This window comes from Mastomys coucha, unplaced genomic scaffold, assembly GCF_008632895.1.
Source record: "Mastomys coucha isolate ucsf_1 unplaced genomic scaffold, UCSF_Mcou_1 pScaffold4, whole genome shotgun sequence".
NCBI classification, from domain to species: Eukaryota; Metazoa; Chordata; class Mammalia; order Rodentia; family Muridae; genus Mastomys; species Mastomys coucha.
The window spans coordinates 56,978,564-56,992,578 of record NW_022196910.1 but is presented as its reverse complement, the minus strand read 5'-3'; the positions used below and the strand labels follow the sequence as shown (position 1 = coordinate 56,992,578).

General features: G+C 36.5%; 1 protein-coding gene across 1 annotated transcript; it reads left to right on the top strand.

Moving 5' to 3' along the window:
- Positions 1 to 12,741: 12,741 nt before the first annotated feature.
- LOC116075800 (olfactory receptor 6C6-like) lies at positions 12,742 to 13,701 on the top strand. The gene has a single exon (XM_031349178.1). The coding sequence runs from the start codon at positions 12,745 to 12,747 to the stop codon at positions 13,699 to 13,701; it is 957 nt and encodes a 318-aa protein (XP_031205038.1). The 5' UTR covers positions 12,742 to 12,744.
- Positions 13,702 to 14,015: the final 314 nt, after the last annotated feature.

Sequence of the window (14,015 nt, the reverse complement as noted above, 5' to 3'; positions counted from 1 at the left end):
TCCCACTTTAGGCTTGTCACTGAAACTTCTTTTCCTTAGGCTCTTCTCCATTTCCATCCCTGTAATTCTTTCAGACAGGAACAATTATGGGTGAGAGTTGTGACTGCAATGTTGCCCCCCTTCCTCATTTGATGTCCTGTCTTCCTGCTGGAGGTGGGCTCTATAAGTTCTCTCTCCCTACTGTGGAGCCTTTCACCTAAGGTCTCTCCCTTTGATTCCTCAGGGTCTCTTACCTCCTAGGTCTCTGGTGCATTCTGGAGGGTCCCCTCAACCTCCTACCTCCCAAGGTTGCCTGTTTCCATTCTTTCTCCTGGACCTCAGGGCTTCAGTCCTTTTCCCTCACCCAATACCAGATCAGGTTACACTCTCCCCTAACTTCCTCCCCATCAACTTTCCCAACTAGGTCCCTCCCTTTTTCCCCACTTGTGATTGCTTTCTTCTCTCTCCCAAGTGGGATTGGGCTTCCTTACTTGGGCACTTCAGCTTGTTGACATTTTTGAGTTCTGTGGACTGTATCTTGGGTATTCTGTACTTTTTTTCTCTTTTTTCCTTTTTATTTTTGGCTAATATCTACTTATTAGTGAGTACATGACACACATGTCCTTTTGGGTCTGAGTAACTTTACTCAGGATATTTTCTAGTTCCATCCATTTGCCTTCAAAACTCAGGATGTCCCCATTCTTAATAGCTGAGTAGTATTCCATTGTGTAAATGAACCACATTTTCTGCATCCATTCTTCTGTTGTGAGACATCTGGGTTGTTTCCAGCTTCTGGCTATCACAAATAAGGCAGCTATGAACATAATGGAACATGTGCCCCTGTGGCATGGTGGGACATCTTTTGGGTATATTCCCAAGAGAGGTATTGCTTGGTCCTTAGAAAGATCTATTTCAAATTTTCTGAGGAACATCCAGATTGATTTCCAGAAAGGTTGTACCACTTTGCAACCCCACCAACAATGGAGGAATATTCCTCTTTCTCCACATCCTCTCCAACATTTGTTGTCACCAGAAGTTTTGATCTTAGTCATTCAAGATTGGTGTAAGGTAGACTCTCAGGGCCATTTTGATTTGCATTTCTCTGATCATTAAGGACTTTGAACATTTCTTTAGGCGTTTCTCAGCCATTCAAGATTCCTCAGTTGTGAAATCTCGGTTTAGCTCTGTACCCCATTTTTAATGGGTTGTTTGGGTTTTTTTGGTGATTAACTTCTTAAGCTCTTTATATATTTTGGATATTAGCCATCTATCAGATGTGCAGTTAGTGAAGATTTTTTGCCAATCTGTAGGTTGACAATTTGTCTTACTGACTATATCCTTTGCCTTACAGAAGTTTCCTGTTTCATGAGGTCCCATTTATCGATTCTTGATATTAGAGCATGAGCCTTTGGAGTTCTGTTTAGGAAACTTTCCCCCATGCCAATGAGTTCAAGGCTCTTTCCCACTTTCTCTTCCACTAGATTCAGTGTATCTGGTTTTATCTTGAGGTCCTTGATCCACTTGGACTTGGACTTTGTACAAGGTGACAAATATGGGTCTATTTTCATTCTTCTACAGACAGTCAGTTAGACCAGCACTATTTATTGAAGATGCTTTCTTTTTTCCATTGTATATTTTTGGCTTCTTTGTCAAAGATTGTTTCTATAAGTGTGTGGTTTTATTTCTGGGTCTTCAGTTCTATTCCATTGATCAATGTGTCTGTCTCTGTACCAATACCATGCAGTTTTTATTACTATTGCTCTGTAGTAAAGCTTGAAGTCAGGGATGGTGATTCCCCTATCTGTTCTTTTATTGTTAAGAATTGTTTTTTTCTATTTTGGATTTTTGCTTTTCCAGATGGATTTGAGAATTGCTCTTTCCATGAATTTGAAGAATTGTGTTGGAATTTTGATAGGGATTGCATTGAATCTATAGATTGCCTTTGGTAGGATGGCCATTTTTACTGTTAATTCTGCCAATCCATGAGCATGGGAGATCTCTCCATTTTCTGAGATCTTCATCGATTTCTTTCTTGAAAGACATGTAATTATTGTCATACAGGTCTTTCACTTGTTTGGTTAGAGTTACCTCAAGATATTTTCTATTATTTGTGGCTATTGTAAAGGTAATTGTTTCCCTAATTTCTTTCTCAGCCTATATCATTTGTATAAAGGAAGGCTACTGGTTTACTTGAGTTAATTTTATATCCAGCCACTTTGGTGAAGTTGTTTATCAGCTGGAGAAGATCTCTGGTAGAATTTTTGGAATTGCTTATGTATAGTATCATATCATCTACAAATAGTGATACCTTTATTTCTTCTTTGCCAATTTGCATCCCCCTTGATCTGTTTTTGTTTTCTTATTGTTCTAGCTAACACTTCGAGTACTATATTGAATATATATGGGGAGAGTGGGCATCCTTGTCTTGTCCCAGATTTCAGTGAGATTGTTTCAAGTATGTCTCCATTTAATTTGATATTGGCTGTTGGTTTGCAGTAAATTGCTTTTACTATGTTTAGGTATGGGTCTTGAATTCCTGATCTCTCCAATATTTTTAACATGAAGGATGCTGTATTTTGTCAAATGCTTTTTCTGCGTCTAAGGAAATGATTATGTGATTTTTTTTCTTTGAGTTTGTTTATATAGTGGATTATGTTAGTGGATTTTCATATATTAAACCAACCTTGCATCCCTGGGATAAAGCCTACTTGATCGTGGTGAATGATGGTTTTGATGTGTTCTTGGATTCAGTTTGCAAGAATTTTATTGAGTATTTTTGCATCAATATTTATAAGTGAGTTTGGTCTGAAGTTTTCTTTTTTGGTTGGGTCCTTGTGTGGTTTAAGTATCAGAGTAATTGTGACTTCATAGAATGAGTTAGGTAGTGTTCCTTCTCTTTCTATATTATGGAATAGTTTGAGGAAAATTACTATCAGATCTTCTTTGAAGGCCTAGTAGAATTCTGCACTAAATCTATCTGGCCCTTGACTTTTTTTGTTTCGGAGGTTTTTAATGACTTTTTCTATTTTCTTGTGTGATATGGGCCTGTTTAGAATGTTTACCTGCTCTTGATTTAACTTTGGTGTGTGTAATCTGTCTAAAAAACTACCTATTTCATCTAGATTTTCCATTTTTGTTGATTATAGGGTTTTATAGTAGTACCTGATGATTTTTTTTTTAATTTCCTCCTTTTCTGTTGTTATGTCTCCCTTTTCATTTCTGATTTTGTTAATTTGGATACTGCCTCTCAGCCCTTTAGTTAGTGTGGCTAAGGGTTTATCTATCTTGCTGATTCTCTCAAAGAATCAGCTTTTGGTTTTGCTGATTCTTTGTATTGTTTTCTTTGTTTCTATTTGGTTGATTTTGGCCCCAAGTTTGACTATTTCCTGCCTTCTACTCCTCTTGGGTGAGTTTGATTTTTTTGTTCTAGAGCTCTCAGGTGTGCTGTTAAGTTGTTATTGTAAGATCTCATCAGTCTCTTTATCAGAGCTTCCAGGTGTGCTGTCAAGAGCTCTCCAGTTTCTTTACCAAGGCACTTAGTGCTATGAACTTTCCTCTTAGCACTGCTTTCATTGTGTCCCATAAGTTTGGATATGATGTGTCAACATTTTCATTAAATTCCAGGAAGTCTTTAATTTCTTTCTGTATTTCTTTCCTGACCAAGTTATCATTGAGTAAAGGGTTGCTCAGTTTCCACATGTATGTGGGCTTTCTGTAGTTTTTGCTGTTATTGAAGACCAGCCTTAGTCAGTAGTGATCTGATAGGATGCTTGAGATTATTTCAATCTTGTATTGGTTGAGGGTTGTTTTGTGACCAATTATATGGTTGATTTTGGAGAAAGTATTCTTTTGTTTTAGGGTGAAATGTTCTGTAGATATCTGCTAAATCTGTTTGGTTCATAACCTCTCTTAGTTTCACTGTGTCTCTGTTTAGTTTCTGTTTCAATGACCTGTCCATTGGTGAGAGTGGGGTGTTGAAACCTTCCACTATTAATGTGTGGGATTCAATGTCTCTTTTGAGCTTTAGTAAAGTTTCTTTATGAACTTGGGTGCTCTTGTATTTGGGGCATAGATATTCAGAATTGAGACTTTCTCTTAATGACTTTCCCCTTGATGAATATGAAGTATCCTTCTTCATCACACTTGATAACTTTTGGTTGAAAGTCTATTTTATTGGATATTAGGTTAGCAACTCCTGCTTGTTTCCTGGGACCACTTGCTTGGAAGACCCTTTTCCATCCTTTCACTCTGAGATAGTGTGTGTCTTTGTTATTGATGTGTTTCTTATATGCCACAAAATGCTTGATCTTTTTTGTATATCTAGTCTGTTAGTTTATGTGTTTTTATAGGTGAGTTGAGTCTATTAATATTGAGAGATATTAAAGAGAGATTACTGTTGGTTCCTGAGATGTTTATTTTTGTAGGTGGCTTTATGTGCTTGTGGTTCTCTGCTTTTGGCCTTGTTGTGAGATGCTTAATATCTTATCCTTTCTTTGGTGCAAGTACCTTCCTTGTATTGGAGTTTTCCTTCCAGGATCCTCTGTGGGGCTGGATTGGTAGATAGATACTGTTTGAATTTGGTTTTGTCCTGGAATATTTTGGTTTCTCCATCTATGTTGATTGAGAGTTTTGCTGGGTATAGTAGCCTAGGCTGTCATTTGTGTTCTCTGAGAGTCTGCATGACCTCTGACCAGGCTCTTCTGCCTTTCATGGTTTCTGTTGAGAAGTCTGGTATAATTCTGGTAGGTCTACCTTTGTGGGTTATTTGGCCTTTTTCCCCTTGCAGTTTTTAATAGTCTTACTTTGTTCTGTGCATTTAGTATTTTGATAATTATGTGCTGAGAGGATTTTCTTTTCTGGTCCCATTTATTTGGTGTTCTATAGGCATCTTATACCTTTATGGCCATCTCTTTCCTTAGGTTTAGGAAGTTTTCTTCTATGATTTTGTTGAAGACATTTTCAGATCCTTTGATCTGGGAATCTTCATTCTCTTCTATTCCGATTATTCTTATACTTGATCTTTTCATTGTGTCCTGAATTTCCTGGATGCTTTGGGTTAGGAATTTTTTATGTTTTGAATTTTCTTTGACAGTTGTGTCAATCTCTTCTATGGTATCTTCTATACCTGAGATTCTCTCATCTATCTCTTGTATTATGTTTGTTATACTTACATCTGTAATTCCTGACATCTTTCCTAGTTTTTCCATTTCCAGGTTTGCCCCATTTGTGTTTTCTTTACTGTTTCTACTTCCACTTTTAAGTCTTGGACTGCTTTATTCAATTCCTTCACCTGTTTACCTGTGTTTTCCTGCATTTCTTTCAGTAAGTTATTGATATCCTCCTATTATCTTCATGAAATAGGATTTTATGTCATATTCCTGATTTTCAGGTGTGTTCAGGGTTTGCTGTGGTGGAAGAACTGGGTCCTGATACTCATTCATGTATTTTGGCTTCTGTTGCTTATGGTCTTGCACTTGCCTTTCACCATCTGGATATCCCTGGTGTTTGTTGGTCTCAGTGACTGTCTGGAGTCTGTCTCTTTTGTTCCTGGGTTACTTCAAATCTCCTGGTAGGCCTGAGGCCCTGTCTGCAGCAGACCACCTGTGGGTCTTTTCAACTGAGGGCTCTTCACAGGGTCAAAGAAGCTGTGCTAATCTGTTGCCCTGGCTGCAACAGATCTCCTGGGAGGTCTTCAGACTGTTGGGTATTTAGTATATCAGTCAAGCTGTGACCAACTACTCTGAGTGCAGTGGGTCCTCAACTGCTCAACTTCTCTGAGTATTGCACGTCCTCTAGGATGGGTCTGATAAGGCATCTTCATGGAAGCAGACCAACTAGGAGTGTGCCCCAGTAATGAAGACCAGGTAGAAGGGGTGGAAGGGATGGAAGGGGAGTGGTATTCGGGAGGGCAGGGGTTTTGGTGGGTGTTGGTTCCTGAGTCCACCAGGCTCACTGCAGCAGCTCCAGAACTGGGCGGGGGTGGGGGGATTCTTACCAACTGCTCTGAGTGCAGTTGGTTCTCTTGGATGGGTCTGAATGTGATGAGTTTAACAGAGCAGACCAACTATGAGTCTGTCCCAGCAGAAAAGCTATACCGCATATTTTGATTGTGTTATTTGGTTTCTTGATGGTCAGCTTCTTGAGTTTTATATATATAAGATATTATTTATATATATAAGATATTATTTATATATATAAGATATTATTTATATATATAAGATATTAGCCCTCTATCAGATATGGGGTTAGTGAAGATTTTTTTCCCAATCTGTAGGTTGCTGGTTTGTCTTATTGACTATGTCCTTTGCCTTACAGAAGCTTTCCAGTATCATAAGGTCCTATTTATCAATTCTTGTTCTTAGAGCTTGAACCACTGAAGTTCTATTTAGGAAATTTCCCCCTGTGCCAATGAGTTCAAAGCTCTTTCCTACTTTCTCTTCTACTAGATTCAGTGTGTCTGGTTTTATGTTGAGGTCCTTGATCCACTTGGACTTGAGCTTTGTGTAAGGTGATAAATATACAACTATTTTCATTTATCTACGTATAGAGTGCCAGTTAAACCAGCACCATTTATTGAATATGCCTTCTTCTTTCCATGGTATATTTTTGGCTTCTTTGTCAAAGATCAAGTGTCCATAAATGTGTGGTTTTATTTGTGGGTCTTCAATTCTATTCCATTGATCAACCTATCTGTTTTTGTTCTAATACCATGCTGTTTTTATCACTATTACTCTGTAGTATAGTTGGAATTCAGGGATGGTGATTCTCCCCAGACATTCTTTTATTGTTAAGAATTGTTTTCATTATTCTGTTTTTTTTCCAGATGAATTTAAGAATTACTCTTTCCATATCTTTGAGGAATTGTGTTGGGATTTTGATAGAGATTATATGGAATCTATAGACTGTTTTTGTTAAGATGGCCATTTTTACTGGGTTTTGTTTTGATTTTTGGTTGGTTGGTTGGTTTATTTTTTACGTTTTGATACAGTCTTTCTACATAGCCCTGGCTGTCCCAGAACTTGCTATATAGACCAGGCTGGCCTCAAATGTACAGAGTTCTGCCTGAGTCTTCCTCCTAAGTGCTGGGATTAAAGGCCTGAACCACCATACCTGACTTTCGTTTTGTTTTGAGTTTTTTTTGTTGTTGTTTTTATTTTTTTTATTTTGCAACAATGTCTCATTTAGCTCAAGTTTACAGTGAACTTGCTGTATAACTGAGACTATAAGTATATGCCATAATTCCAAACAATATATTTAAGGATTTCAATAGTAGTTTTGTAAGTATTAAAAATGCCTTTTAATAGTATGTTTCATAAATGTTTACTGTAAGAACTCTGATATTGACTTTATAACTTTTGAGGAAAAAGATATACTCTTCATACTAGTTTTCCATGTTTTACTATCTTCCATAAAATATTTATTTATTTACATTCCAAATGTTATCCTCCTTCCCAGTTTCCCCTCCAAAAGCCCCCTATCCCCTCCTTCCTGCCCCTGCCTCTATGAGGGTGCTCCCCTTCATACCCACCCACTCACTCCTGCCTCAGTGGTCTAGCATTCTCATATCCTGGGTCAAGTACTACATAAAAAATGTATTAATCATCACATGCTATGGCTACGATAGGCTGCATGAATCATAAAAGCTAATACATACAACACTGAAGAAATTTTGTTAAGCTAGTAGAATTTATAGAATGGGTTAGGAAGAATAAAAACATCCTTTTAGGGTACAGGTTTTTACTGAGGATCCCTTTCATTTTTCCACAATTGCAAAGGAATTTAAGACCCAAATCTTCCAGAACTACTAACCAGGTGGAAGAGGGTCTCAGGGGCCAATAAAAGTAACCTTGACTCAGATGCATAGAAGTGGGGACTTGCAGATGCTTTCTGTGGTTGGAAGGGGGCCCAGTAGAGAGAGAGGGGCACCAACCCACCCACAAACTTTTGACGCAAAATTTGTCCTGTCTACAAGAAATGCAGGGAGAAAGGTGAAACAGAAACTGAAGGAATGGGCAACCAATGACTGGCCCAACTTGAGACCCATCCCATGGACAAGCACCAATCACTGATACTATTGACGATGCTCTATTGTGCTAGAGATAGGAGCCTAGTTATGAGAGGCTCCACACAGCATCTGACTAAAACAGATACAGAGACCCACATCCAGACATTGAATGGAGCTTGAGGACCCTTGTGAAGGACTTGGAGGAAGGACTGAAGGCCCTAGTAGGGATCAAACCTCCACAGGAGGACCAACAGCTAACCTGGGCCTTTGGGGATTCTCAGAGACTGGGCCACCAACCAAGGAGCATACATGGGCTGGACCAAAGCCTCCAGCACTGTAGCAGATGTATAGCTCGGTCTTCACGTGGTCCTCCAACGACTAGAGCAGGGCTATCCTGAAGCTATTGCCTGTCTATACAGTCCCTTTCCCTGACTAGACTGCCCTGAGAAGGGTGTGCCAATATGGAAATTAGGGCAACAGTTACATAGAAAGCTGGGAATTAATCTACCTAAAATACAACTGTACCACTCTTGGGCATATAACTAAAGTTTGGCACCCTACCACAAGGACACTTGCTCAACCATGTTCATTGCTGTTGTAATTATAATAGCCAGAAACTGGAAACAATCTAGATGTACCTCAACTGAAGTATGGATGAAAAAAATATGTGGTACATTTTTACTATGGAGTATTATTCAGCTGTTATAAAAGATGACAGTATTAAAGGCAAATGGATGGAATAGAAAAAGTCATCCTAAGTTATGTAACCAAGATCAAGACAGATAAATATTTGCTTATATGTAGATATTAGCCATTAATGAATGACAATCAAGCTATAATCTGAAGACCCTAAATGTCAAGGCACAGAAGAATGAACTGTGGATCCTCTGGACTCATGGATCTCCCAGGGAGGGAGAAATAGAATGAAAAAAATCGGAGTGTTTTTACACTAATGTCGGGAATTAGTCCAGATAGATCATTTACTTAGTTTTATTTAAATTACTGTTTACTTTGGATTCAGCAATTCCATTATGAGGAGTTCATCCCAGTGGCGATAACAAATTTTAAACATTGAACAGTTTATGTTTTTTTTAAATACATCACAAAATATTCACACACAATTTTAGATATTAATAGTGTTCTGATTATTATAATTGGAAACTGTTGCCTGGCCTCTGAGAGAATGATAAAATAAGGTTAGCCTTACAAAGAACTATGCAGCTGGAGTCACGTTTGAAGTGCCTCTATGTGTTGGCATTGTCCTGTTATTAGTAGTAAATGCTTTTAAGCATACAAGCCAAGTTGAATCGGGGTTTTTGTAGAATAACACATTTATTTTAGAGTTAACTGATATACAACAGGTTTGTATGTTCATGTTTATTTTTATAGACAGCACTTCTGCATCATACAATTTGTTATCCCTTAGGAAATGATGGTGTTAGGTCTAGTTACCCTGAGAATTGTTTGTTCCTATTTAATGTTTTCCTATAGGAAATGGGAGCATAAATTCTTCATTATTTCAGAGATGGTGAGTTTCCATATTATGGTATATTTTGCATTTAACAGGATTTTATATACTTTAAATAAATGAACTGTAGTACTGTAGAAATAAAAATGTCATGAACCTTCCTATAATTCATAAGATTAGTCCAAAATAAGATCTCTAAGACAACATACAAATAAGCAAATCTGTCACATATTTTAGGATAAAATGAAGAAGAAGAAGGAATGGTCCATCCATTGCTCACTGAGATAATAACTGGAGTATGAAAACACAAATTTGACAGAATTTATATGTTCAACTGAAGAAAACTGTGAAACTAATAAGGGGTTAGTGTTTTGGTATCTTTGTATATTTATTCATAAAGAGATAATTGTAAGTGATTACAAAGGTGCTTTAATATTAGAATACCTTTTAAATGTATATGACATTCATAAGATCCCACAAAACTAATTGCAATTGTATTTCCTTGGCCTGTGAGCCATATAATCTATAATGTGATTTGTGTAGCTTTACCTTATAGTGAATAATATTATGAAGATATATGGTATGTATAATTGTTAAAGCAGAACAAATCAATAATTTCATGCAAGAAAAATTTATTGTAAGTACAATATAATTAAACATTTATATCAATCTTACCAATGGAAAGATTTGATAAATTATATTTTCTGATATATTGTTTTATAGCATCTGCATGTTCTAAAGAACTTTGACAACCATGCCACTGTTCCTTACAATGGTTTATAGATTGATGAGAGAGGAATACATGTGAGGATAGTAAGTACGTTTTTCCAAGCAAAGGCTGTGTGATATATTAAGTTTTCTTTGTCCTAGACTGCTTTATCTGTCTATAATATCCTATCTCAAAACTTCAGTTTCTTTACAAACCATCTAAATATCCAAATGTTCATATGTATATTCTTTTGTATATTTCTGTAAACACCAGAGGAAAGAAGATTGATTCTCAATTATCCATTGGTTCTTTTATGGGTGGTGTTTTGCATTTCTAATGTTTTAAAGAATAATTTGTACCTCATAGTTTGGAAATAATTCTATTAGCATCCACAATGCAGAACATATGATCTTATCTATTTTCTATTTTAAATGCTTTAAATAATTATATTTTGGTTTTTTAAAAACTCTAGTAAAAGTTTTTTTTCCTCCTAGGGATCTCACTAATTATTTAATAAATGATTTCCAAGTTGGCTTTTGAATAGAATTTGAATAAAAAATTCCAGAAAAGCTTTTATAAAAGAGAGTACTTTTAAAATTTTTTAAATCATAACTTGTGAACACAGTTTCAGTAAGTGAATGCAAGCCACAAAACTTTACATTTGATAGTATTCATATCCTATTACTCTATCTTTTCTTAGGTGTCTTAAATATTTACGTTTCTCTTTTATTCAGTAGCTTACCAGGCATTTCATATCATTACACCCTGTACTGTATCAATACTGCAGAAATGAGAAAAAGTTATGTATTACCAAAGGGCTCATAATGAAAGAACGTCATACCTGGGATTTGGAACCAGAGACAACCCAGAAGCTTTAAGTAAAAAGTAAACAGATTTAGCATCCTTTGTAAAGTGGAATACCTGAGCACAAGTGTTAGTAGCAATAAAAAAAAATCACTCATGAATCAGATATGCTAGTCTTTTATTGACTGGATAAAATAGTACCGGATGAACTAACTCTAATTCCTGATGTGGCTGGGTTTGTTACTGTGGGGTGTATATTCATTTCCAGATACAGACTGATGTTCATAGGTCACTTTGTTCTATGATACAGTTCCTAAAACTAACCAGGAAATTAATACTTCACATTGTACATGGCCCCCATTTCTTAAGCTTTAAGTTTTTTCTATTTATTCAAAATAAATATTACATTCTTTTCAAATTTTTTATGCTTATATGGCTATAAAATGAGTAGAATATGTAAAGATTTAATATTGAATCAGAATATTCCATAAATATAAGATATCTGTATTACACAATTATTTTAAAATGGAAATTACTCATATTTTTACTTGAAATACTGGCTTAACATTTATAGGTTAAACAATAGTTTTTCCTTTTTTCATAAATATATTTTCTCTATTCAAAACTGTCACAAGTCAGAAGGTAGTTGTGAGAAATCCTACCAATAAGTTTATGGTAGCAAGTTCAACTGGTGACTCAGTTTGAAATCGATGTGATGTTCATGTTTCCCAGTTATTTTCTAGGAACTGAGCTTTGACTATCAACACACCCTCCTTGCTAGAATCTCATATTATGATCTTATATATTTTCTTCTTTAGGGATTTTCATTTTTAGAAGTGTCCTATATGTACATATCTAAATTAGGAGTTACTATGGCTACTGGGAACACCACTGTTTTCTATAAATATTGTATCACTGAAGTTGCAACTTACTCAACAGATTTGAGAAATTTTCAAATACACTTGAATATTTTATTTAAACAAATTACTGGAATGATAGGTACAGGTGAGCAGTAATAAAACTAAGGGACCATTTCACATAACTGGCATGCCTCCTGTAAATTGGCAAAAAAAAAAAAACAAAAACAAAAAACAAAAACAAAAACAAACAAACATAAAAACCCCCAAAACAGTCAACTAACTTTGAGTTAAGTAAGACCCTGAGTCTGTCTAGCCTTATGTGATGCTGACACAAGCCATAGTCATCTTGGGGAGAGAGAACTTCAATTGAGAAAATGTCCTCCAACAGTCTGGACAAGCCTGTTGCATTTCCTTGACTGACAGTTGATGAGGAAGGGTGGTCCTGGGAACAGTCTGAGAAAGCCAAATGAACAAGTTAGCTAGTAAACAGCACTCCTCCATGACCTCTGCAGCAGTCCCTGCTGCCAAGTTCCTTCTCTGAGTTCTTACCCTGGAGTCTCTCCCTGACAGACTTAAGCTCTTATGTAAACAAATCCTTTAGAGCATTTCCTTCCCATGTAACTTTTTTTTTCACAACAATAGAAAACTTAACTATGACACATACCAATGAAGTATAAGATATGTTCATGGGATGAAATCTAAACTTCTTAAATATTTTCATTTTATAAATAAAATACTGAAAGTGGTTATACTTAAAATGGACCTTGCTGTAATTATAAAGCGATGAAAAACTTTCATGTATAAATATGTGATGTTAGTTGTTTGGGGTTTCCTTCTTTTTTTTCTTTTTCTTTTATATTTTATAATTTTTTTATTTTATTGTATTTTCTGTAGACTTATTAGGAAAAAAAAAAGAGAAATGAAGAACCAATCTGTGGAGATTGTATTCATTTTACTTGGACTGACAGATGACCCTCAGCTACAAATTCTGATTTTTCTGTTTCTGTTTTTCAATTACATCTTGAGCATGATGGGAAACTTAGTGATCATTCTCCTCACCCTGATGGATCTTCGCCTAAAGACTCCAATGTATTTCTTCCTCCGGAATTTCTCCTTCTTAGAAATTGCATTCACAACTGCTTGTATTCCACGGTTCTTAATGAGCATTCTCACTGGAAACAGAACAATTTCCTACAATGCTTGTGCAGCTCAATTCTTCTTCTTTTCTCTATTACTAGTCACAGAGTTCTACCTCCTGGCTGCCATGTCCTATGACCGCTATGTAGCCATCTGCAGACCATTGCACTACCCCATCATCATGAATAGCAAAGTGTGCCACCTACTGGTCCTCAGCTGCTGGGTAACTGGGTTCTTAGTCATCTTACCCCCTTTAATGCTCGGACTCAAACTGGATTTCTGTGCTTCCAAAACAATAGACCATTTCCTATGTGACACTTCTCCTCTCCTGCAGCTGTCTTGCACAGACACACGTTTCATAGAATTGATGGCTTTTGTCATAGCTGTTGTGACACTTGTCATCACCTTGATCTTTGTGATTCTCTCCTACACATTCATCATCAAAACCATCCTAAAGTTCCCTTCAGCTCAGCAGAGGAGAAAGGCCTTTTCCACCTGCTCCTCACACATGGTTGTTGTCTCCATTACTTATGGGAGTTGTATCTTCATGTACATGAAAACATCAGCCAAGGAGAGGGTGACCTTAAATAAAGGTGTAGCTGTGCTCAACACCTCTGTGGCCCCTTTGCTAAACCCTTTCATTTACACCCTAAGGAACCAACAGGTGAAGGATGCTTTCAAGCAGGTGCTTCACCGAGTGTATTCTCACAATAGTGAATTAAGATTTAGACCTAAATAGTATGCTGCTGGAACGTGAATGAAAGGAGGATATAATTTCCAAGGGTGTCAGCTATTATCTATGCTTAAGTCTCATGTTCTCTATTAATATTTTCTTTCCCATCTCCCTCACAGTTCCTCCTTCCTCCCTCCACTCATTTTTCTGATACCTCCTTCATCAGTTAATATGAAATTAAATCAAATATTTACAGAATTTTTTCAGTCACATTGAAAGGATGACCTCTTCTGGAATTATATATTTTTTTAAAAAAAATCCCTCACTTTTTTGTATTTTGTTGCTCCACCTAAAATTTTAAAGTCTCTCATGCTATCATT